This window comes from Talpa occidentalis, unplaced genomic scaffold (genome assembly GCF_014898055.3).
Source record: "Talpa occidentalis isolate TD23 unplaced genomic scaffold, MPIMG_talOcc4v2.1 talOcc4.2, whole genome shotgun sequence".
Lineage (NCBI taxonomy): Eukaryota > Metazoa > Chordata > Mammalia > Eulipotyphla > Talpidae > Talpa > Talpa occidentalis.
Window position 1 is genome coordinate 607,377 of NW_023602073.1, and position 23,007 is coordinate 630,383.

Genomic DNA, 23,007 nt, shown 5'->3' on the forward strand with positions numbered 1-23,007 from the left:
GGCCAGAATAGAGCTGTAAGTGTGCCGCGTTCTCAGGGCGCCTGTTCTGACGCATCATCTTTCTTCCTCAGCAAATGCAGTAGCCAAGGAGCCTGGCAAAGATCGTGCATACACTCTGATCCGGCCATGTTTTCCCCAAACTCCATGATCATCGTTCTATGTGAACGGGGGTAAGTCATGCTCGTTTTACTTAAAGCAGCAGTTTCTGCTTATTCGCTGAGAAGCTCAAATCTCCTGCTTCTTCTTCCTTTCACAAAAGCGCCGTGTCCAGTCCCTGCTGCACAGAGCAGAATTCTTCCTTAGTCAGGACCTTCGCGGTTTTGGTGCCAACTATTTAACAGACACTCTCCTCACGCACTTAATCTCATTTTGTTTCCAGACCTGGAGTGTGGGGAAGCCAGCTCCTTGCAGAGAGGTGCCTGGGGCTGTGCAGGGTCACAGAGCGGGGTCAGCTCTCAGCAGCCTCTCCTGCGAAGGTTCCTCCTTGGCTGGCGCTTCACCGAGGACCACTGTTGAGACACTTCCTATTTGCTCCAGATGCCAGGGGTTGCTCACACAGCCTCATTGCTGGTGCCAACATTCAGAAGGCCCCCAGGGACACCAGGCACTCCACGCTGCCATCTGGCGCCCGGGGTCGCTGTGCAGACTGGCAGCCACAGCAGAGACCTCCCTCCCACATGACCTCTGAGGCTTCACCACCTTGCAAACATGAAGGAATTGCCTGAGCTACACCTGCATCAAGATATCTTGTATTTTCACTTCTTTAATGTGAGCCCTGTGTATTTTATTAATTGTCTGCATCTCCTCCGCGGACCCTAAAATCTCGAGCAAACAAATCTCACGCAGGGTTTTCTTTACCTGCTTCAACTCATAACGCAGTTCCTCCAGGGAGAAGCAGCACCATGAGAAGGGGGAATTGGTAAGTGTTTGTTGATTGGATTTTCGTGATGAGCAGAGAGCAGGAGGGACTGAGAGATGTCAGAGGCCCAAGGAGTCGGGCTCTGGGGAGGTCAAGGGGAAATTAAGGACCCTGCTATCCAGATCTGCACCCCCACCGGCCCAATGGCTGAGAAAATGGGTTAATATTGCATTGGGGGGTGGGTAGGGCTGAGGAGTAGAATTTCAGCAGCCGGAGACTGGCAGGGGGCATCAGAACTCAGGTTTGCCAGAAAACCTTTGGCTGAAGCAGAGGCGCAGACCATTGTTGGGGGCCTCCTGTCTGCACATGGGCTGCTGGTCAGGTCCTCCGTGGTTGGATCCTTAAGGGAAGGGCTGGACGCGGGTTGCTGGGGTTTCTTTATGTGGAGAGGCAGACCTGCTTGGGAAGAACGCCTGAGTCCTGGTGTTGTAGCAAAGGGCCCTGTGATCCAACTTGAGTGGCTAGGCTGGGAGAAGCTGGCTGGGATCGGCTAACAGCTACGCTGGCCTTAAGCAACAGACTACACGTCGGCTTGGGGGCGGTTTGGCTTTGGGCACTAGTTTCATACACACATGCAGGGCCACTGAGGGGTGCTGGCAGGACGCAGCTTCATGGCTTTCTATCTGGGTGGCCTCATCTGAGTGCCCCACCGGAGACTGGATTTGAGGGGCTGGGTTAATCCTGGGCAACCGTGAGGGGCCCTGTCTTGGGGGTAGACAGGCAAACCAGATGAAAGCCCCCCACAAATCAAATGGAGGCGCTTGGTGACAGACAGACTATTTTAAGTGACTTCACCTCTGACCCCCCGACAGGGAGCCTCCAATCTGGCAGTTCAAAAGCCCAAACAAAGGACAGACCAGCTTTTTTGGAGCCCAAAGTGACATCTCAGGCCCTCGGCTTTTTAACACAGTCAAATCCCAGGGGCGCGGAGGCCACAGCCGTGGACAGCATCACTTTACCTGAAAGTACAAAGCACCTTTTCATCGCTTTCTTCATCAATAACCTTCCAATTGGAGTCGACATATGCAGGCTTCAAAGGACAAGCAAAGAGCTGGGCTCTGAGTGTCATTCTGCTTCCCGTGGAAAACTCTGACCCGTGGTCGCGGGGTCCGGCGCAGACAGCAAAGGCGCCATTCATTAGCCCCCTCCAAGCGCTCGCAGCTCCGCCAGCCACCACCCCGGCCTCGCTCTTCTGAACCCTCCGGGTCCTGCTTTCCGTTGTCCCTGCTCATTCCTAACAAGCAGCTATTTGCGTCCTGCAGAGGCCTGTCTGTCCACCGTCGCCAGGGGGACCGGAGTCTGGCCTCGGCTGCCCGGCCAATGGCTCAGGGCATCTTCCGGGTCTGAAACGATCCACAAAAGTGCTAACCCCGTACTGGTTAGTATTGCCTTTTCAAGGGTAAAGAGACTGATGCCCAGAGAGGGTCTGTGGCTTGTCGATGGCACCCTGGAGAGGCCATCTCAGCCCGGCCTGGCTGCCCACCGATTCCCTCACACGACGCCTGTTGTCCCCTGCCAGAGTGGCCAGGGCCCACCAAGTCCCTGGGCCTGAGTCTCATCCACATGGCCCTCAGGAAGATGAGCAGGAGGGACGTGGAGACAAGGACGTTTCTTAGGCGTGAAGACTTCCCTTCTGGGCTCCGTCTAGCTTTCAGATTTCTCAGCCGCGTTGCGATCCTGGCCCAGCAGCCCCGCGCCGCAGCTTCCTCACCTGCAGGACAGGCCCTCACCGCACGCGCCTGGGCACGAATGCGTTTTAAAGTCAGAATCTCCTGATTTGGGAAAGGTCCTAAGGTTTAGGACCCAGATGCCCCCAGGGTGCCTGCTGCAACGCCCCGGGCCCACCTGTCTACCACCTTCCTATCCCTGCAGGGAAGCAAATGAGTATCCTCCTGGGCGGGATCCATCCAGGCTGGAAGTGAGGACTGCGAGACTGATGAGACCACACGGATTCGCTCGTTCCGATCAGCATTTTCTACCTAAAGATTCACCGAAGAAATCTTCCCTCCTCGGCGTGCTGGGACTTGCGCTCGGTGGGGTCTGATGTTGCTGGTGTCCTGGGAGGCCCAGGGAGGGAGGACAGGGAGGGGCAGGAAAAAGCTGGGGACTCGGCGAGGGGCCCAGCGCACTTGGCTAATCCTTCTTCTTCATTCCAGTAAAGGAAAAACACAGGCTGCCACAGGGCGGTTATGTCTATGTGAGAAATGACGAAGTTTACAGCTTCGGGGGATTGAAAGCTCTTGGTGCTAATTCTTCAGAAGAATTTCAGGCAGACTCAGGAGCCAGAAGACAGAATTCAGGAAAATGTTATTGTATCCCAGTCACGGGGGAGACCGGAGGGGTCTGCTGCGCCGTGTGGGTCAGCTCCCTGGCCGGGGATCGGACTCAGGCTGCCCTGGCCGGAGATAGCTTGACAGCGCTGAGACTAACCCCTGTGCCACCAGAGAGGCCCCCCTGGAGAATTTTTGGACAATGGCCCTTGAGACCAGACCTGCCCGCTCTGGATACAGAGGAGTTTCCTCTGCTCGGACGTTGCAAGGTGCTGTCCTGGGAGTGGGGTTGATGAGACTGGGCCACAGGAACCCCTCTCCCCGGCAGGGACACACCCCTCAAACAAGCACAGAGCGTGTCGAATCTGCAGAGCGTGCAGAAGCAAGTGCTTTGCACAGCACGTCCCAGGATAACAGGACTGGAATAAAGATGATAAATGGAAACACCACGCAGGCCCCTCACACGGGCTTGTGGCTGCTGGTCTATTGGAGCAAATCATTACTGGAAAGTCCTGATGAGCAAATTAAAAAAGAAAAAAGCAGCTTAGTGTGCGCATGCAATGGCTGGAAATATCTCAGCAAGCACGGTCTCATTTTCTGTGTGTAACCCGAGCCATTTTTCAACATGCCAAGTCTCCTCTTTTATGAGACAGTCGCTAAGCAAATTCGTTCACTGTCTCCTCCCTGGAAGTTGAGAGGGGGGCCTCGTTGGGGTCTCTCTGGCGCAGGCATCGCACCTGGCACCCTGGGATGCTTCAAAGATGCTGAATAAGAGTGATTCTGAAATGGGTTGTCTTGTCGCCTGCAGAGAGCTGGCTGCTTCTGCGCCAACCCGATACAGGTGTGGACTATATAGATGAGGAACCCAAGGTATTTCATTGGGACCCACACTTTGCTTGGGGTGGGTCTTCTGGAGGCTGACAAGTGGTGCAGGAGGTTGTCCCTGCCCGCTCAGAGGGCAGCCCAAATCCCTGAGCTCTGCCTGGGGCATGAGGACAGGAGGGCCCAGCTCAGCCGTGATCCGGGGCTGTCACGGCGTCCCACAGGCTGTGGCCTCCTGACGGCCATGCTGGGGAGCTGTTGCAGGTGGCGCTCAGCCCGGAAGGCAAGAAGAGGCCAAGCCGTCCCTGCTCACAGAGCTGCAGCGCAAAGGGGCGAAATCACAGCCCCACAGACACGGGGAATTCTCGCCTCCTGGACTGAACCCCCAGCAGCAGGCCCAGTAGCCTCAGCCCAAGGCCAGTGGGGGCCAGAGTGTTGCCATCTGCTCAGGTGGTGCAGGTGGAGCTGGCTCCCCCACCCATGCCTGCAGGTGCCGCGCCCACCCCTTTGGGTCTCTTCCCTGGGGGAGAGGGGCTGTATTTCCATGGTTCTCTGATGTCGGCATGAGACTGTTTACTGAGCACCTGCACCTGCGTGCCCCACCGAGCAGCGTCAGTCCACGGCAGTGACCCTGGGGGATGCTCCCCTTCTTTGTTTTTTTTTTTTTAAAGATCCACTTATTTATTTACACAAGCACTGGGTACAGTCAGAAGCGCGGGAGGGTGAGAGAATTCACCAGAGCCAGAGCGGGGAGCAGAGCAGGCAGAAGGACCGAAGGACACTGCTGAGGGGAGCAGCGGGCGGCAGGAGAGGTCTGCGCGCCATGTGGGACCCTCCTTGGGTGGCCAGGGAGCAGCCAGGGATCGAACCGGCGCTGCAGAGGCTGCGGGCAGCTTCGCAACCCAGCGCTCAACTGCCGCGCCACCGGGGAGGCCCGGGGATGCTCCCCTTCTGCCCCCCACACCTGCTTTCTGGCTCCGTGGGTCTTGACTAGCGCCCAAGAATTTGCATCGCTAACGAGCCCTGGGGCCCCAAGGTGCCAGCCAGGAGCACTGTCTGAGAACCCAGTGCCTAAAAAGCACCCCCAGCCCAGGGCCACACCCCACTCCCCCCAGAGAGCCTCCAACTCAGCACCAGCCTCTCCAGGGGTCCCTCAATTTCAACTTCTTCCAAAACAGGTTAGAGGGCGCTCGTTCTTCGTTAGCCACTGGCAGAAATAGTCGATTTCTGGCCTTAGTGAGGCAGACAGTGAGCCTCTAAAAATGAGCACAAAGAAAGGCTGCCCCTCCCGGGAAACAGTGTTCTGGGCGGCCTCTAAAAATGCGCCTTGGCCGTGACTCCTGCGCTGGAGGCAGGTGGGAGGTGGAGAGTTGGGGGGAAGCCTGGCCACCCAGGGAGGCAGCGTCCCCCCTTGGAAAGACAGTGGGACGTGACGTTAACAACCCAGCAATGGGCAGACCACCGCCTCCTTCCGGACCCCCAAGCGCACGCTGCAGCCCCTGAAGCCCTGCCCCCAAGAGCCTGCACGCGGGGCCTGCTCCTTGCCTTTCCTTTTTTCTCTGCCCCACCAGGCTGGGGGTTCCAGGAGCGCAGTTCTGGGGGGCCGGGTGCAGGATCACGCCTCTCTTGTGGACCCCACCCTGTGGGTCAGAGCCTACATCCGCCCCGCCCGCTGGGCCCTGGCCCTGGGAACAGCGTTCACAGGTGTGAGCCCGCAGCGCTTCCCCGGGAGCAGCAAATAGAGAAGTGAAACCGAGCGAGCCACCCCCACGGGGGCGTGGAGAGCCCGAAGGCCTGGGACCGGCCCGGGAGGCGAGTCGTCTGCCGGGCCTGGCCATGGGGGCCCTCGCGGCCGCCCTCCTGCTCTGCGCACTGGCCTCTCTGGGCCGCGTGTGCGGGGCGGCCTGGCCCACGCACACGGCCTGCAGGAGCGGGGACCTGGAGATGCGCTACCAGAGCTGCGGTAAGGCCGGAGCGGGGCCGGAGCTCGCGTGGGGAAGGGGGCGCCCCGTGGCCTCCTGTCCCTGCACAGCCAGCCGCGGGGGCCACCGGGCACCCTGGGAATGGCGGGCGGCCTGGGGGGGCGGGGGGCGCGGCGACAGAGCAGACAGGAACAAGGCACTGAGGGCCTCACCCTCACAACTCACCACCACGTGGGGTGGCCTGTGGGCCAAAAAGCAGCAGAGGCCCCAGTACCCCACTCCACTGCACCCCTGGGCTCCCCCAGGCCAGCTAGTTTGCAAGTTGAGTGGCAAGGTGCACCCCCAGAAATAGAGGCTGAGGCCGCCAGAGCATGAGCTGCCCGAGTCGGGGTCTGGCCAGGCCCTCGTTTCCGCCGGCAGGCCCAGCCAGGGCGCCCCTCCTGGCTCTGGGCTGGAGTCCAGGGAGCAGGTGTGGGCGGGATGCTGGCCCCAGGCCGCTGTCCTGGGCTCGCAGACGCCACCGAGCCCTGTGTGCCTGCGCGGCCACCCTCTGTGTCTGCATCCCCGTCTTCTCTTCCTGCTGCGCCCCCGGGGGAGCGGCTGCCAGGGCTGCCCCGCTGACCGCTGCGAAGAGCTCGTGTCCAAATGCAGCCCGATTCCAGGGTCACGAGGGGAGGACTTTGACAAGGCACGGGGGACACTGCAGCTGATTGGGGGCCTGAGCGGGGAGATGTGAGCCCACTGGACGTCGCACAGATGAGGAGCGAGGGCCTGAGACGACCCAGTGCTTGGGGGCGGCAGCTCCTGGGCAGACGGACGAAGAGCTGTTTGGACGGAGGCGGGGGGTTCCCCTAAGCGGCAGGCTGGCCGCTCTTTGGGGGGCTGGCATCAGCAGGCTGCCTCGGGGGCCCTGGAGGTCAGGTCGGCCTCCGGGACATGGTCTACTTGATGCGGCTGTGTCCCCAGAAGGTAGCACGGAGCATCACAATGCGGCTGGACGGTGTCCGACTGACCGCACACAGGGCTGGCGCTGGACGTCAGGGTGTTGGGGGGCTGGCGCAGGCCCTTCCCTGGAGCAAGGCTCAGGGGACAGGTGGCCGGCTTGAGGTCGGCCTTAAAGACGGATAAAATTAGTGTTGGTGGCAGGGCCCGCTGGGGGAGGCGTGTGTGGGCCGGGCACCCTGCCAGGTGCCCGTGGTTTATTTCTGGCTCACAGACGTCTGACCTGAGAGCTGGCGATGACGGTGACTCCTCGGAGGCCACAGGCCCCGGTGGCAGAGGAGGTGCCCACTGGCACCCGTGGGGTCAGTGGATCGATCGGCAGGGCCCGAGCCCCAAACCTGCTGTCCTGACTCGCAGGGGTGAGGGGAGCAGAGGCAGCGTGCAGGGGCTGAGGGGACCGGGCAGGGGTCAGGGAGCTGCCTGCACAGGGGACAGAGGGGGAGGACAGTGGCGTGGCGGGGACGCGTGCGTGAGGGCCCCGGGGGGCTGGGCAGTGTAGACTGGGACCCAAGTCTGCAAACCCAGTAGTGCTGTGTCCTGGCTCCCCAGTGGATGGCCTGGCTCCCCAGTGGATGGTCCCCTGCAGCTGTGGGCCTTGCGAGGGGCACCCCAAGCCCTCCACGTTGAGAACACACATGAAGGTGACCTGCGTGACGAGGTCGTCCAGCCCAGCAGCTCCTAGAACCCCAACGTGCAGAGGCCAGGCACGAGCAGGGAGCCCGTTCCCTTCCCCGCAGGGCCTGCCTTCCTCTTCTCTCTCTGCTTGGTCTGGTCTGTGGTGGGAGGGCAGGGCGGGCCTCAGCCTGGAGCTGGTCTGCACACTAACGTCCTTGAGCATGCTGGACTCTGAACCCTGGAAGGGAAGTGAGCAGTTTCCTGAAAAAAACAGAAGCCGGGCTGCCTGGTGTTGGGCCACGGAGGAGGAGGAACAAGACAGTCCAGGCCGGGGAGAGCCAGGGCCCCGGGGTCAGGCCACAGCCTCCTCCATCTTGGCCGCTATTCATACACCACCTTTGTCTTGCCGAGATGTGAGGGGAGGATGGGCGTGCAGGGCTGGGGGACCAGCCTCCCTGTGGGGAAGCTGCGAGGGGCGGGATGGGAATAATTACCCAGGAGCAGGGACGCGAGGAGACCAGGCAGGTGGGGCAAGCCCTGGGAGGTGGAGGTTGTGACCGTGGAGTGGGAGCAGGGCCCCCTGTAGCCGCCGTCCCCTGGGACCTGTGACAACACCCATTTTGCAGCAGCGTTTACAAGATCTGGGGCAGGGAAGCAGCCGAAATGCCCAGCGTGGAGGCCTGGGTCAAGGAAAGGGGTGGGATGGTGGTGTCTGTCCTCCTGGTGAATACTACACAGCAATGAAAAAGGTGAATGGCACTATTTATAGCCGTGTAGTATTCCATCACACGCATGTATGTAACTATATATACTATGTCTTCTTTACCTAGTAATCAATCAATGGACACTTATTTTTAATCCTCTAATTGGGGAGGAAATACCAGGATTGTGTTGTTTGGAAAGCAAATATAGGAGTCCTTTCCTCGGTCCTTCCCTGGTTAGGTTTCCTTGGCTCCTGGGTTAGATTATTTTGCTGCCAGAGTGACCCAGCCAAAGCCAGTGGTTGTTCTGCCCTCCATCATCGACCCGTCAGGTCTTGTCATGTTAGATTATTCATGACCCAGGTGGTCTCTGTGACACAAACCACCAAGTGCAGTTCCCACAGAAACATCTCTCTCCTTGCACCAGCGGGAGCCATGCTCGAGTGGGGCACCCTGCAGACCAGGCTCTGCCTCACCAGCAGAGGACAGGGGAGGGCTAGTGCACCCTGAGCCCCTGGGTGACAGGACCGAGTGGGGAGTGGTGGCTGGTGAGGACGGGATCAGAGGGTCAGAGGAGCCTTTATTGTTTCCTCTGAAAAAATCTCAAGCTTCGTGTTCACCTCAAATACAAATGTGAAGTAACTGCTGGGAAGGACCCCAACACCCTGGGCACTTTTGAAGCCATGGCGCTCCTGTTTTTAGGGAGACAACTCCAGGGAGAAGCAACCTGCTGCTTCCTCCGAGTCTTTGCTGGTTATTAAGCTCGTGTTTCCAACAGCCCTGTTTTTCTGGACCAAGGAGTTGTTTTACATCCTTCCCCTACTCCACCTTGGAAGTACCCGCCAACTAGAGTGCCGTGCTGCCAGGTACTGAGTGACACAGATGTGGTGTCTTCGCTCTTACCTTGGGTAGCAGCTTCAACTTCTCCACACTCCTGAGGACGCAGTCCGCACGCATGTGTGGCAGTTGGCTTCTCTCTCTCAGCAGTGAAAGCCAAATATGCAACAAGAACTCTCCCATTTTCCAAGCTGGAAGAGGCCAGGCCCAGCGCAGGGGTGCTCGGGAAGAAGTAACACCAGCAACAAGAACATGACTGCTCGCCCCCCGGGGGAGGAAGTGCCCGATGGACGGGACTCGATGAGGAGAAAGTGCACCTGGGTTAGACTTGCTGAACAGGCTGCTGATGGCTTCCGAGGCAGAGACCCAGGCAGTTGCTGTCCTCCAGGTCAGAGAGGTGGTGACCAGTCGCGCTTGCCTGCGGTGTCTGGCCTGGAAGGGTGCAGCCTGTGGGAGCTTGCTGGGGGCTGATGTTGCCCTGAGCTCAAGTCACGGAGCGTGCGTGGGCTGTGACGTGGGGCCCAAAGAACATTCCTTGACTTGATGCTCAGACGTGGATGAGTCTCTGGAGTTCTCACATGAGCAGAAGTTACACCTGACAAATACCATCTTTGCGGCCCCCGCGGCACCTGACATTGTGCCTTGCTGCTGGTGGCGGATCGTTAGGGGAAAATGATGGTGTTGAACGGGATGGAATCACAAAGTTCTTAACTTTACCGCTTGGCATCTATTTTCCTCCTTTGTAATGATAGTAATTAATGCTTTGTGAAATGTCTTGGTGGAATCAACGAGAAGTTGTGAAGTCGACAGCTCGAGAGCTCAAAGGATTCAGCCGGTAAGAACAGTGTCAACAGCGAGAATGTGGGCCAACTTCAGAGCGACCAGGACGGACAGTTAAAAGCCAAGACGGTGTTGGACCATGTTTCTGAATCAATTTAGTGGGAAACGTAGAGGAAATATGTCACCGTCTGAGTTCCGACTGTCGTTGGCAGAGCACGCCCAGGCTCACGCCCAGTCTGTTTTTCTCCTGGCAGATCCATTACAAGATTTCGGCTTTTCTATTGACCAGTGCTCCAGACAATTGAAATCCAATCTCAACATTAGATTCGGAATCATTCTGAGTAAGTTCAATTTAATGACGTGAAATGAAACAGCGCCCCGCCTCCCCCCGGCCCACACACCCCATTACTTAGCTCAGCCGCGGTGGCTGTGCACACCCCCACGCCCACCCCCTCCGCTCTATTTCCATCTGCATCTTCCTTCTCTGGGTAATATCCAGATAGAGTAAAACTCGCCTTTAATGCTGTGCTTTTGCACTGAATGGGCTCCAGACGCTCATTTGGATGATATAAGCACCTGGAATCAGTAAATCCAGCAGAAAAAAGAAAATATTTTGAGTCTAAGTATTGACGCCTGCTCAGGAGGGAGCTTTTGCTTAGTTATCTCTGCAACAAACTTGTCTATTCCCAGCAGCTTGCGTTGTCATCCGCGTTATTTCATTTCCCCAACAGCTAATATAAGTTCTTAAACCTTGACAAAGGCAGAGACTTGCAGCATCTCCTCCCTCCACCCCAATCCGTGCGCTGGAATGCTTTCAGACTGCTCATTTTTCTCTGCTCACACCTTTACAGTTACTCATTATATTGCGGTAGCTGCTGGAGTCTCTTTCTTCTAAAACAGTTTGACAAAACCAGAGCAGAGGATTTAATAAACTTAGCATGTGGATTCGTTCCAGGGAGATGGGGGAACATTCCCAGAGGCTAAGAACACTCACGCCGCTCAGTGTCTCCACAACCTCACACTGTATCTGGATCCTGTGGCAGCAGCCCTGTGAGTGCTTTGGAGAAAGGGAGAGAGAAACAGGCAGGGGACCAGAGGGAGCAAGATCTAAGTGGGAGGGAAAGCGGTGAAGGGAATTGGAAGCCAGCACTGCTGAGCAGCCTGCAGCTTCCTGGGTAACTGGTGCCACTGGCCTGGCCCCAGCGTGGAGGGGGTGCAGACTGGAGCACACCCACTCTCCCGGGAGGCACGTAGTGTGTGGACCTGGGGAGCTGCAGAGGTCAAACATGCAGCCTAAGAGAAGGGGCCAGGGCAGGGGTGCAGCTGCATGAGCCCCTGCAAATATGGGTAGTGGAAGAGCCACGTTTCAGACACCGGGCTGCCACGTCATCCCACCGCACAGCCAAAGGGCTCTCCTGCAAGAGCGGAGGCTGCTCTCTGCACAGAGGTCACTTCTGGCATCAAGGCCACTGGGCTGACACCACTGTAAAGCTGAGACGCTCTGGTCACCAGCGGGGCTCCTGCCCGGTGTGCATAGAGGCTGAGAGCGTGACACCAGGTTTTGAGAAAGGAAGAAGCTTTATTACAAGTCCACTGGCAGAGAGGCGGGGGAAACTCAACTCCGCCTCCCCACCTGGGAAAGGGAGGGAGGTTCTAGAGCTTTTGCGCCCCAAGGTTGAGAACAAGGAGTTACATTTTATTTAAGGAATGAGCGAAGTCAAAGAAACGTGGGCGTGGCTGAACGCATCCTTAGTCACAGGGCCGCCCCTCCGCGAGAAGTATGGGAAGGATTTTCTTCCGACAGCTGCATTTGGAGTTTCCGCTAGTAGCCCCTCTGGGCAGGCCCCTCCTCGCGGTGGTCTTCCCGGCGGTCGCCCGGCTCGGCGCAGGATTAATGGCCTGTGCTTCCTCAGGGTGGTCGTCTGCCGATGACGGCCTCTGTGCAGACAAGCCCGAGGAGGAAACTAGATAAAGTTCTTCTCCTCTGCGCTCCGGGGTCTGCGAGCAGCGGCCCCCAGACGCGCCTCCAGGCCCGCCCGGCAACGCAGCTCTCCTCCCGCAGGAGAGGACATCAGGGAGCTGTTCCTGGAGCTGGGTCTCCTCTCGAAGGGCGAGTCCATTATGCACATCTCCTACCCCATCTGTGAAGAGGACCTGCCCAAGTTCTCCTTCTGTGGGCGAAAGAAAGGGGGTAAGTGGTCTGTCCCGTTCGCGGCCCGCCAGCCCCGGGAGGGTGACCACAGCCTGCGGCCGGGTCCTGGCGCCCGGTCAGCCCGGGGCCCCCGGGGCGGACAGGCTGATCTCTCTCCTCAGCGCCCGTGACGGGAAATGACTAAGGCTCGCCCCGTGGGCCCTGCCCGCCAGCCAGGTGTGAAAATCAAATGAAACGCTGTCTTGTCGGCGGGGCCGCCGGCACGACAGGGATAGATGTAGCTAAACGGGACAGAGCAGTGATAGTTACAGTTTGTTGACATAAAATGTCCTTATGCCCACTTAATTATAAATTATTATTTATAATCATTGAAATCGATAAAATATTATTATTAACATATTGGTATATTAATTTACCTCAGCCATGACTACTCAGGAGCACACAATCACACACGGGACACTGCGTTAGAATCGCCCTTTAAACATTTGGAAGCCCCAACACTCCATACCCCAGATCCTGACCCCAGAATCTCCGGGGGTAGAGCCCCCCCAGCCAGGGCACCCCCAGGCTGGCAAGGTCGAGTCGAGGGACGAACGTCAGGGTCAGCCCCATGCCCCATGATTGCAGCCCTTGGGGTGAGTCTGGAGTGAGCCTTCCCAGGACCCCACATGTGGGGACCCACTTAGCCCGTTTATTGGCCTTGACACCACAGGAACTGCCGCACTCGCTGCGCGGTAACAGCTGAGGAGGCTGGGCCCAGGGACTCGCTCTAGCCCTCCATCATGTAAACAAGATGTCGGGACTCCCCAGGGGAGCAGCCACGAAGCCCCCAGCAGCTGAGGCCCCAGCCCTGTACACACAGTCCTGCTGTCGGTGTCCATGATCCGTGCAACACGTGTAACACGTGGCCGGCTCCACCCAGGCCTCACTTCCAGCTCAAGGTCCCACTCTCCACCCGGCTGCAGCCAAATCGCCCGAGGGAGGCGGGGTATCCCCACCCGGCCGGCCCCAGACACAGCTCCCAGGCTGTCAGACACGGTCATGCTCTCCTTGTGGTCACCCTTAATTCCTTGCACTCCAAGGAATTAAGTGGAGCAGTGGGGACTGCTCCTGTCCCTACTGTACCCCCAAAAGGAACAGAGCCAGAGAGATGTAAATGGAGGTTACAGGCTCTAGGTACTCATCTTGGGACTTCGCCCTTTGCCATCTGTGGGGTCCGCCATCCCCCGGCCCCTCTGGACCCCGCACGAGTCACCATCCAGGAAGCCTCATCTCGTCATCAGTGGGAGACAGTGTCCTTGACAGGGCCTGAGCAGAGTCTGGGCCATGGGGCCTGGCGACCCCAGGTACCCAGAAACTAACATCTCGATGCCTTCTGTGTCTTCCAGAGCAGATTTACTTCTCCGGCCCTGTGAACAACCCTTCGTTTGAAATCCCCAAGGTAAGGGGTTGCTTCTCTGGCCTGCTGCGTTACTGGGTTGCAGAGCTGAGCTGTTTCCTGAGGAAGGAGGGAGGAAGAGGAGGGTTAACCTGTCTCGGGGCTTCCCGAAGGTGTCACCAAGAAACCCCTTCCCCAGAGGGGCCGCCCGGCGGGCACTGCGCAGCTGCCGCTGCTTCTGCATGGGGGGGTGTTGACGCCTGCTGTCCAGCTGGGCCTCAGGGGCCTGTGCAGGGAGGCCTCCCCGGGAGAGAGGGGGTTCTGTCCAGTCTGCAGGGACCCCGGGCTGAGAAGCAAGCTGCTTGATTCTGCCTCACACCCCCCCTTGCCAGCTCACCAGCCCCTCCCAATACCCAGAACCTTCTCCTCCTCTGAACTGCGGACTCGGGAGTCCTTCCCACCAAGGCTGCTGGGGCAGAGTCTCCGAATCTATCGGGCTCCGTGCCCTTGCTGGCCCCGACCCAGCCCCGCCCCCCAGCTCCCGCCCTGGGCCTGGGCGCCCATCCTGGCCCCTGCGTCTCTCTCCCACGGGGCAGCTGGAAGGGTCAGCAGAGCAGGCCACTCCCTCTCACGTTCTTCCCCCTGCAGCCACCCACCCAGGCCCACCCCCCTAGGCTCCCTCTAGGCTCAGCCCAGGGCAGAAGGCAGCTCCCCAAATCCTCCTTCAGTGAGGCCACCTCCCAGCCCATGGGCCACCTGCCATTCTGCTTCAAGCCCCACCTCAATGCCAGCCCCACCCCACCCTCCCCGTCTGGGCCTTGGGCTCCGGCAGCCACCAGTCACCATCCCTCCCGGGGCCGCAAGCACCTCCGGGCAGCCGGTCCCCCTGTGCCCCACGCCCTAGCCCCTGCCCCTCGTAGCCGACCATCCCTTGGTCACATGTGTGTCCCTTCCAGGGCGAGTACCAGGTGCTGCTGCAGCTGCGGAACCAGGCCTGGGCCCTGGTGGCCTGCGCCAACGCCACGGTGGTCGGCCTCTGAGCGGACCCCGCCTGCCCTGTGGAGATGCCTGGCCCCAGCCAGAGCAGCGCTGACCACAGGGGCTCCCCTGCGGCCCCCCTGGGGCCGCGGCTCCCACCCTCTGCAGGGGTCATGGACCCAAGAAGCACGGTTCCTGGGGCCCCGGTGGCCAGGGGACAGGGGCGAGGCTGCAGCCTCCTCGAGGGGGGGCCCCGCTCTGGACTTTCCTGCCATCCCCTCGCCGAGCCACCGAGGTGCCAGCCCCCTCCCCGCAAGGAGACCTGAGAACCAGGCAAAGGGCCAGGAGAGAAAATGCTTGTCTTTCTGAATTAAACAGTTCTCTGTAAAAAAATAAAAAATAAAAATACGCGTGGATATGTGAGGAACTGAGCGTGCGTCGGGAGGGAGCGCTCACACCTGCCTTCAGGGAACCGGCCCAAGAGCCGCCTCTCATTCCAGGAATGTGTCCTCCACCTGTGAAGAGGCTTCCCGGGGACTTGGCTGCAGGCATTTCCTCCCCTGGGTGTTCCCTGGAGCTGGGGGATGGACAGGGAGAAGCGGCCATCGCTGCGAAGCGGGGGCGCCCAGGGGCTTAGGGCTGTGCACAGCGGGGGGGCTTGCACGCAGGGAGCTGGTGCCCAGAGTGCCGGGTGCTGGTTGAGGCGAGTCTGGAAGGTTCTGAGACATGCAGGTGCGCCCACGCCAGCAGCAGGTGCACTCACGGCAGCCCCAGGCCGACCACAGAGATTCAGTGTTGCTGGTAAGAGGACGCGCCCCCCAAAGCCACAGAAGGGGAGCCCCCTCACCGCCCCCAGCTGCCCTGTCTCCCCTTCATGCCCAGGGCGGCCTGGGGCTGCCCTCTGCCCCAGAACAGGCTGGAGGCTCCCGCAGGGCTCCGTCCTCTCTCGCAAGCACCAAACCCACAGCCCTCGAGCCCGCGTCTTAGGCCGTCCTTTCCGCTCCAGGCCGCATTTGGCACTGACTCTCCAAAATGGTGGGTGGATGCCCCGTCGCTGGCTCAGAGGCGGCTTTGGAGAGAAGGCAGGAGGCCTGGGGCTCAGCTCAGGCCCAGCTCAGCTGCTCTGGACAGAAGGGGCCCGAGCAGAGGCCGGGATGGCCACTGGCGAGCCCTGCCTCCCTGCCCCAGGGAGCACCCCCGTGAGGGCCCATGGCTCTGCGTCTGCAGCGTCGCCGCTGCCCAGGTGACGTCTCCAAGCAGACACCCAAGCGCCATCATTTCACATCCCTCCCACAGCACAGGACGTGCAGAGGGCGCAGGCAGCGGTCAGCTGTCCACACCGCCCGGGAGCCCTGCCTGCAGTTTGCAAGCTCGGCCAGCAGGTGGCACCAGTGACCAAGGAGCCGACACCGCCTCTCCCGACCCGCACCCCCGGGTCCCAGAAGCTGGTTCCTGGACCTAATCAGATGCTTACGGAAGCGGTTTCCTCCTGACAAACACCAGGCCAAACAGAAACCAGCCTCATCCTGCAGATAACGAGTGTTTGTGCCTTGCGAGTGTCCCGTCTCCCTGGCCACAGGCAGCCCTTCTTCGAGTATTTCAAGGCGGTCGGTCGCCCCTCCCTCCCCGCCCCGCCGCGGGCCCTCCTCGGGCCCTCTCCGGGAGAGGGGCAGCTGTGGGGAGAGGAGAGCCAAGCCAAACTGCAGCCGGCCCCAGCGCAGGGAAGACAGGCAGGCTGGAGGTTGTGCAGGCAGGGCAGGAAGCTGAATAGCTGCTGTCTGGGCCGACTCTGCCCCCACGTCCTGAGTCACCCAGCCCAGCGCCTTCCACCGGCAGCACCTGGCGCCCCCGTGCAAACACAGGTCTGACTGTCCTTCCGGAGGAGGCAGCACAGGCGGCGGGGATGGGGCAGCAGCGGGGAGGTGTTGCTGCCTGGACAACCTCGTCTCAGGTCGCGATCAGGACCAGGGTCTCTGTGCACACACATGAGGACTCTCCCTCACTCACACGTCCTGGAGCTGCGTGGCCCCTGGGGGTCTCTGGCCCCTGCGCACACCGTGGGTCACTGAAGCGGCATCAACAGCAGCCCCAGTCACCTGACCTGGACAGGCCTCTGTCCTCTACTCTGGAGCCCAGGGGCAGCCATGTGAGAGGCTGTTTCCTTGCGTGCCCCCCTCTCCTCCATGTCCCCCTCAAAGCCCAACCCCCCCATGTGGGGCTCACAGATGCCCTGGGGGTGCCACTGGGGCCGGCCACAGGCCTCCACCAGGGTGGGGGTCCGGGACCACCCCCAGCTTTCAGACACTGGAGGGGGAGGTTCCTGTCTTTACTGAAAAGAGAAAGGAAAGGGAGAGAGAGTAATTTTTCCAGTAAAAGTTAAAAAAAATAGAAAACGAGGGAAGAAGAAAACCCAGCCGGAGAGAGAGTGCTGAGCAAGGGCGGCTCTTGGGAGGCTCCGGGGAGCACGAGCCTCTGGGGTAACACAGACGGGGCCCCTCCAGGGGGCAGGACCCAAGGTAACGCTCAGTTAAAAATTAACACAGAAGAGGCCAGAAGAGCGTTTTCAGGGCTTGCTGCGTTGACCTTGATGCTGCTTCTCAGGGACTGGGGGTTTCGGCTTAGAACTGAGGGGCCGGGTGTTTGTCTCGGCAGCTGGCGGAGCTTGAGTACCGAGACCCCCTGGCCAGTGCCCAGGAGAGAATGGGCCTGGTGCGGCAGCAGGCCCTGCCCGGGAAAGCGGCAGCCCCCGCGCCACACAAAGTCCCCTCCCTTTCTCTCCTCCCCTCCCCGGTCCTCCCAGCCCCCCGGCCCAGTTTTGCAGAAAGACTCAGCGGAGGGTGTTTAAATCCGCAGAGGCTGGACAGAGGCCAGTGGGGAAGCCGGGCCTGCCAGTGTCCAGGGACTGTGCTGCCCAGACTCGCCGTCCTCTCAAGCACAGGCAGCGGGAAGACCCTCTGCAGGCTCACACAGGGGCTCAGCCTCGCCTGGACAGGGCAGCGCGGGGAGACTGCCCTGAGCCCAGGAGGGTGGCGAGGGTCAGGCTGCCCCCTGAGGAGGAACGAGGCCAGGGCCAGAGGCTGGAGGGCTGACCGCACCAGAGAGGTCAGCGGAGATCTGCTGATCTGCTGACCAGCTCTGCTGTCTGGGGAAGCCCAGGGCCACTGGCTTCCTGAGCTGGCCAGGGGGCAGGTGAGCTGGGACTGCTGCCCTCTCCCACGCAGAACCTGGTGGGCAGCCTTGCTGGCCACACCAGGCTCCAGGAAAGCCCCCAAGAGCAGGCGGCAGCTTCAGTCCCCAGACCCATGACTGGCACTTGAACATCCGCTGGCGATGACTGTCTCCGTCTGTCCATCACATGGAGTGGTCACGGCGGAGTGGATGCCCTTCCCCTTCCCTGGCGCTCGGCTGCTATGAGCAGGCTCCAGCCTCTCCAAGGCAAACACCAGCTCCATGGAGGGGCCGAGCCGTGTCACCAGGGGCTGGGGCTGTCCAGCGGCTGCTGTGACTGTCCCTCTCCTGGCCGCCCCCGCCCGCCCCTCAGGAGTCGCTGTTCTGTCCAGGTGCACAGTGAGGATGCTGGCCGAGGCCCGCGCTGTCAGCTGGTTGGCAGGAAACCTGACTTGCCGTCTCCAGGAGGGGAGGCGAGGAGAGGCGGGAGCAGGCCCAGCCTGCACTGACAGACGAATGAGGCCGCTAACGTGAATATGTGGGTGGAATATTACTCAGCCAGGAAAAGGAAGAAGGTTCTGTCCCTCTGCGTCATGCACAGTGCTGTCAACCAACCTCCCCTCCGTCAAAACAAACTTCTCTAAAAAGGGGGGGTGCGAGGACGGCCTGACATGGGCTCTGGCATGGAGGATCCTCAGGATGTCACCCCGACACCCGAGTCCCGCCTGGTTCTGCTCCTAGAGTTCCCCGGGGAGGGAGTTTCCAGAGAGGAGAGGCGATGGCGGGGGGGGGGGGGGGGGAATGGAGGGGGAGCAGGAAGGGAGTGTGTGATGGGGCAGGGTCTCCAGTGGGGAACATGAGAGCATTCTGGAAATGATGGGGGCTGGGGGCACAGAGGGTGGAGGTGCTTCACGCCGCCAAACATTCTAGAAATAGCTAAGACGACAAACTTGATGTTTTTTTGCATTCACCTGATTAAATTCGAGTTATTTTAAAAAAATAGTGGCGGGATTAATGGCTAAGAAGCCAAACTGAACTCTGGGGTGGCTGAGGCTGGGGCTGAGGGCCGGGGCTGGCCTTGGGCCGGGAGCACGGGCTGCGGGCCTTTTCGATTCTGCACCAACTGACACGCAGTGGGGTCTGACTTGTGGCCCCGGGGAGGCGTGGGGCCTTTTCTGGTGCCCGCGGGCAGCCTGCACGTCGCGTTCAGAGAAGCGTCGCTGGGTCCGCGTCCGTCCTGACGCGCTCACTGTGCCCCGTGGCCCTCACGCGAAGGCCTGAGCCGTCCGCAGAAACAAAAGGACGAGGGCGGTGGATGTCCCCGCGTGGGCTCAGCCTCCCCATCAGCCTCAGAATCCCGGAGCTCGTGCAACGGCTTCTGTTTTTGTTTTCACCGCGCCTTCTCTTAGGGGCAAGAACAGCCGCCTCCCCCCAAATCAGATTTTTTTCAACTTTGTCCCCAAGCGGCTGAGTGTGCCGCGCCGGCCGGGCTTGGGGGGATTAGGCGCCCAGGTGCAGCGCTCCCCGCCAGCCAGCAGCTTAGCCTTAATCAGGCGCTTACCAGGCCGCAGGGCCCCCTCCCGGGCTGGCAGACGGCACCTTGGCTGGGTTCCCAGCGTGGGGAGGCCCCCGGCCCCCTTCTCCGCTCCCAGCCAAAGTCCTCTCCGCAGGCATCCCAGCCGCAGCCCCCGTGGGCGGTTCTGTCCCCTCCACCCCCTGGCAGAGGCGCCTCAGCTTCTCCCCGGGACCTCAGGCTTTTTGGAACAGTTGCCTGCCCGCCGTCCCAGGGCCTGCTCCGCTGGGAGCTGCTTCTTCCAGCCCCTGGGGGCCCCGGGGGACCCTGGCAGCCCCTGGTGGGCCCTGGCAGTCCCTGGGGGTCCTGGGACCGCAGGCCCAGGCAGGCTGTGCTCCGGGGACTGGACTTTAGAAGCCCGGCCCCTCAGGCCTCCAAACGCAAGCAGGCCACACTCCGGTCAGTCCTGACAGAAGAGAGGTGCTTCCGTGTTTCTTTCACTTTTCAGAACGTGGCAGGAGTTTCCACCAGGAGGAACAGAGTCCTTCCTCGCCGCTGAGCCGGGGGAGGTCTGTGGCCTGGGTCGGGCGAGCAGCAGCCAGCGCTCCACACACAATCAAAATAAAGATGCTTCTTGCATTTCTGCGCGGAGGGGCCGGAGAGGAAACGGCTTCCGGGCGAGACCCGCGTGCAGACAGGCTGCTGGCCCCACGCAGCCCACTTGACCGCTTCCTCCCAGGAGCAGGGGGGCAGCGGCCTGGCCCCCAACAGCTGTCCTGGGGCCTGAGGTCCCGCCCCCATCCAGAAGAGCCAGGAAGGGCGGTCCCCCCGTTCTCAGAGGCTTCTCCCCATGAAGCCACGTGCGGACACGCTGTGACGTAGCTTCCTCCCATGGCAGCAGGCGCGGCTTGGTGCCGTCCCGTGGCCAGACGGGGGCTGGAGGGACATCGAGGGCCTCTGGGCTTCCTCCCATCGCTCTGGAGAAGCGCTTCCTGGGTCCCAAGCACAGTGCTCCCCGCATCCCTCCCCCGACCTCTGCTCCTCTGTTGAGTCCCGGACTCTCCCCAGCAGGCCTGGACTGACTCCACCCTCCAGGCTCCCCAAACACTGGCTCCACAGGGCTATGGGGCTCTTTGGCTGGCGGGCTCCCCTCCCTCGGGGAGGGGTCCTCAGGGGCACCTGGAAGTGGCAGGTGCAGGAGGCACTGGCCTCTGCCCCAGCGCTGCCCCTCCCACCACGCTGGGGGCAGGGCCACCCTGGGGGGGATGGGGCAGCTGTTTCTCGCCCGGTGGTGAGGCTTGGGCATTTCTCTGCCGCCAGCACGCCAGAGCCGCCCGCAGTGGACAGCACCCATGAGGCAGCGCTAGAGGAGCAGAGGGGCCAGCTGGAGGGGCCAAGCGGTGCCCTGGGCCCAAGACCTGCAGGGGCCTCCCGTGCAGCCGGGACATGCCGTCCAGTGCCGCCAGGGGGCAGCAGGCGCCCACTTACGGCCCCAGGCCTGGTTTTCCCACCTGCAGGGTGTCTGGCTAAGCCAGGGTGCCTGTGTCAGCAGAAAAGCTGCTGGGGGTGCAGGGGAGGTGGGGAGCAAGCAGCGCCCGCCCGGCCCAGGCTGAGCAGGAGCCATGGCCCGTCGCACAAGTGGGGCTGGAGACCAGGTTCGGGGGAGCTGGTGCCTTGAGCTGGACCCTGGGCCTCGGGGCAGAGAAACCCGTGCAGAGACTTGCACAAGCCTCTGCCGCTTTAGCCTGGGGCTGAGAACAAAGGGCGCCTTGAGGCGGTGCCACCGGGTCCTACCAGGAAGGAGGAAATCCGACCCCCCTGGACACAGCATCTCCGCCCGCTCTGTGCTGACCCAGTTCTGAGACCAGCTGGGCTCCAGCCAGGTGCATGTCCCCCTCCCGCGCCCAGTCCGCCTGGCCAGGGAGAGGTGGCCAGCAGGTGGCCTGGGGCGGTCCGGCTGCAAGACCACCTGCCCCTACCCCTGGCCGCCCTTCCTGACCGTCCAGGGGGTCCAGCCCTGGAGAGGTCCAGGCTGGACAGACAAGCCTGGAGCAGGGAGCGGCCTTAGCACCGTCCAGGCCACACTCATTCTTCCCACAGGCCCGTCTGAGATGCCCCAGTGCCAGGAGCCGCGGGTCACAGGCTGTGCCCCAAAGGCCCGGGCAGAGGCCAGTCCAGTGACGGGGCTGTGACCAGTCCCTGCACCAAGGCCCGTGTCACTGCCTTCCCCCAGCGCCACCCCTGCCCGTCCACCTGTGAGGGGAAGCGGCCGGCCCACATGCTGCTCCAGAGGACCTGCCCCGCCAGGCCGAGCGGCTCTTCACAGAGTGACCGCACAGTGGCCTCTCCCTCACGTCCCCCCTGGGAAGCAGGTCGGCAAGAGCCAGCTATGAGAGGACGGCCGCCAAGATAGCTGGGGTCTTCTGCGGCCTCCTGCGCAGCTGAGGGGTCAGGCAGAAAGCACACGGGGGCTGCCGTCCAGATGCCGCCCCCAGAATAGAGGCCCCAGGCCTGGATGGGGAGTCCCATGGCTCTGGCCCACAGGCCCGAGCTGGGCCGCAGGAAGCCCCTTCGACTGACCCCGACGTGGTCCAGCTGGTCACACACACGCCAGCACACACCTGTGTCCATCCTTATTCGGGGCAGTGGAGAGGCCACTGAACATTGTCATTCTTCGATCACAGCTGCCCTAAGAGCACGGAGCACGTGAGCTGAAGGCCTTGGCGACCTGCGCTCCTGCGCTGGGGCGTCCGGTGACCCTGACCCACAGCTGGCCAGGCCACCTGCGTCGGCTTCCAGAACTAGAAGTGAGGTGACCCCCCCACCCCGCAGTTACATGGGCCAGACGAAAAGGCGAATCTTGACTGTTTCGTGGTGAATAATTAAACAGGACGGTTATATCCGCTGTCCAAGCGTCAACAGGCTGGGGAATCGTGAGAAAGCAGAAAATTCGAGCCAGCTCATGCCAAAAGACAGAAATGGGGTCCGGTGGGTGGGGACCCCACCAGCTGCATGCGAGAGAGGCTAGCGGGGCACCGGGCAGCACGCTGGGCTCAATGGGAAGAGAGAGGCTAGCAGCAGCCAGCGCCAAGAGGGGAGCACCCAAGCCGGGCTCCCCAGCTCAGGGGTCAAGGGCCATCTACAGCTCGGCTTTTCTGTTCCAGGCCCGAGCGTCCAGCCCGTGCTCCTGAAAGCACCAGCGGGCATGTCTCTAAGCTGTGCCCAAGACCAGCTTCAACCCCGCCCACCCCCGGGCCCAGGGTCCGTGTTTCAATGCCCTCGCCGTGTCCACTCAGCTGCCAGGACTCGGGAGGTGGCCTTGACCTCCCACCTTGACCACAGTTCTGGGGGTCAGCACCTGCCCCCAAGCCCGTTCCCGCAGCTTCTCCCGCCTCCGTCCCGCACCATCAGCACCCACCTCCCGGGCTGGCTCCTGGCCTCTGCTTTTTCACTTACTTGTTTATCTTCATTCGTGCCCTTGTTGCTGCAGCAGCTCCCGCTCTGTTTTTCCCTGTTTTTGTTTTTGTTTTTTTTTTTTTTTTCATTACTTCTTTTTATTGCAACGGAGCACCACGTTCCTGCGTGCGCCACTGAGCTGGCTTCTTTCTTGCCCCCACCCCGAGGTGGCCTCTCCACGTACCAGGTGAAACCCGCTCTAAAGCCAGTGGGGGGTCTTGGCAGGACATGGGGGAGCTGAGCTCAGGCAAGGAGGGTCTGCCCCCCTCTCCCCGCCTCCCCTCACCCGCGGCAGGGAACTGCCCTCCCAGGGCTTCTGCAGAAAGAAATCAAATTCCCTTTCCAGCTAAGCTGCAAGCGCAGGTTTGGCTTATCTCCCAAGAAGCCCAAACTCCAAACCAATCTTGTGAAATCGTTTCCCCACTTAAAATTCTTGAAAAGCGCTCACAGGCCACAGCCAGCCCCCACCCACACCCCGGACCCCCCGTGTCTCC

General features: G+C 61.1%; 1 protein-coding gene and 1 long non-coding RNA gene across 2 annotated transcripts; one reads left to right on the top strand and one right to left on the bottom strand.

Moving 5' to 3' along the window:
* The first annotated feature begins 5,847 nt into the window (after positions 1–5,847).
* LY86 (lymphocyte antigen 86) lies at positions 5,848–14,792 on the top strand. The gene is made up of 5 exons (XM_037518820.2): positions 5,848–5,974; positions 10,123–10,209; positions 11,931–12,059; positions 13,409–13,461; positions 14,355–14,792. The coding sequence occupies exons 1-5, from the start codon at positions 5,848–5,850 to the stop codon at positions 14,436–14,438; spliced, it is 480 nt and encodes a 159-aa protein (XP_037374717.1). The 3' UTR covers positions 14,439–14,792.
* LOC119251579 (uncharacterized) lies at positions 12,026–22,770 on the bottom strand. Its single transcript, XR_005126490.2, has 3 exons — positions 22,514–22,770; positions 13,383–13,518; positions 12,026–12,039 (listed from the first exon to the last, which is right to left on the bottom strand). It is a non-coding gene; the product is annotated as an uncharacterized LOC119251579 (long non-coding RNA).
* Positions 22,771–23,007: the final 237 nt, after the last annotated feature.

What these genes read in the sequence shown, in the direction of transcription:
- LY86 (XM_037518820.2), top strand. Translation starts at nt 5,848, where the DNA reads ATGGGGGCCCTCGCGGCCGCCCTCCTGCTCTGCGCACTGGCCTCTCTG. An exon ending in GATGCGCTACCAGAGCTGCG is followed by an intron (nt 5,975 to 10,122) that starts GTAAGGCCGGAG and finishes TTCTCCTGGCAG; the next exon opens with ATCCATTACAAGATTTCGGC. An exon ending in CTGTGGGCGAAAGAAAGGGG is followed by an intron (nt 12,060 to 13,408) that starts GTAAGTGGTCTG and finishes TGTGTCTTCCAG; the next exon opens with AGCAGATTTACTTCTCCGGC.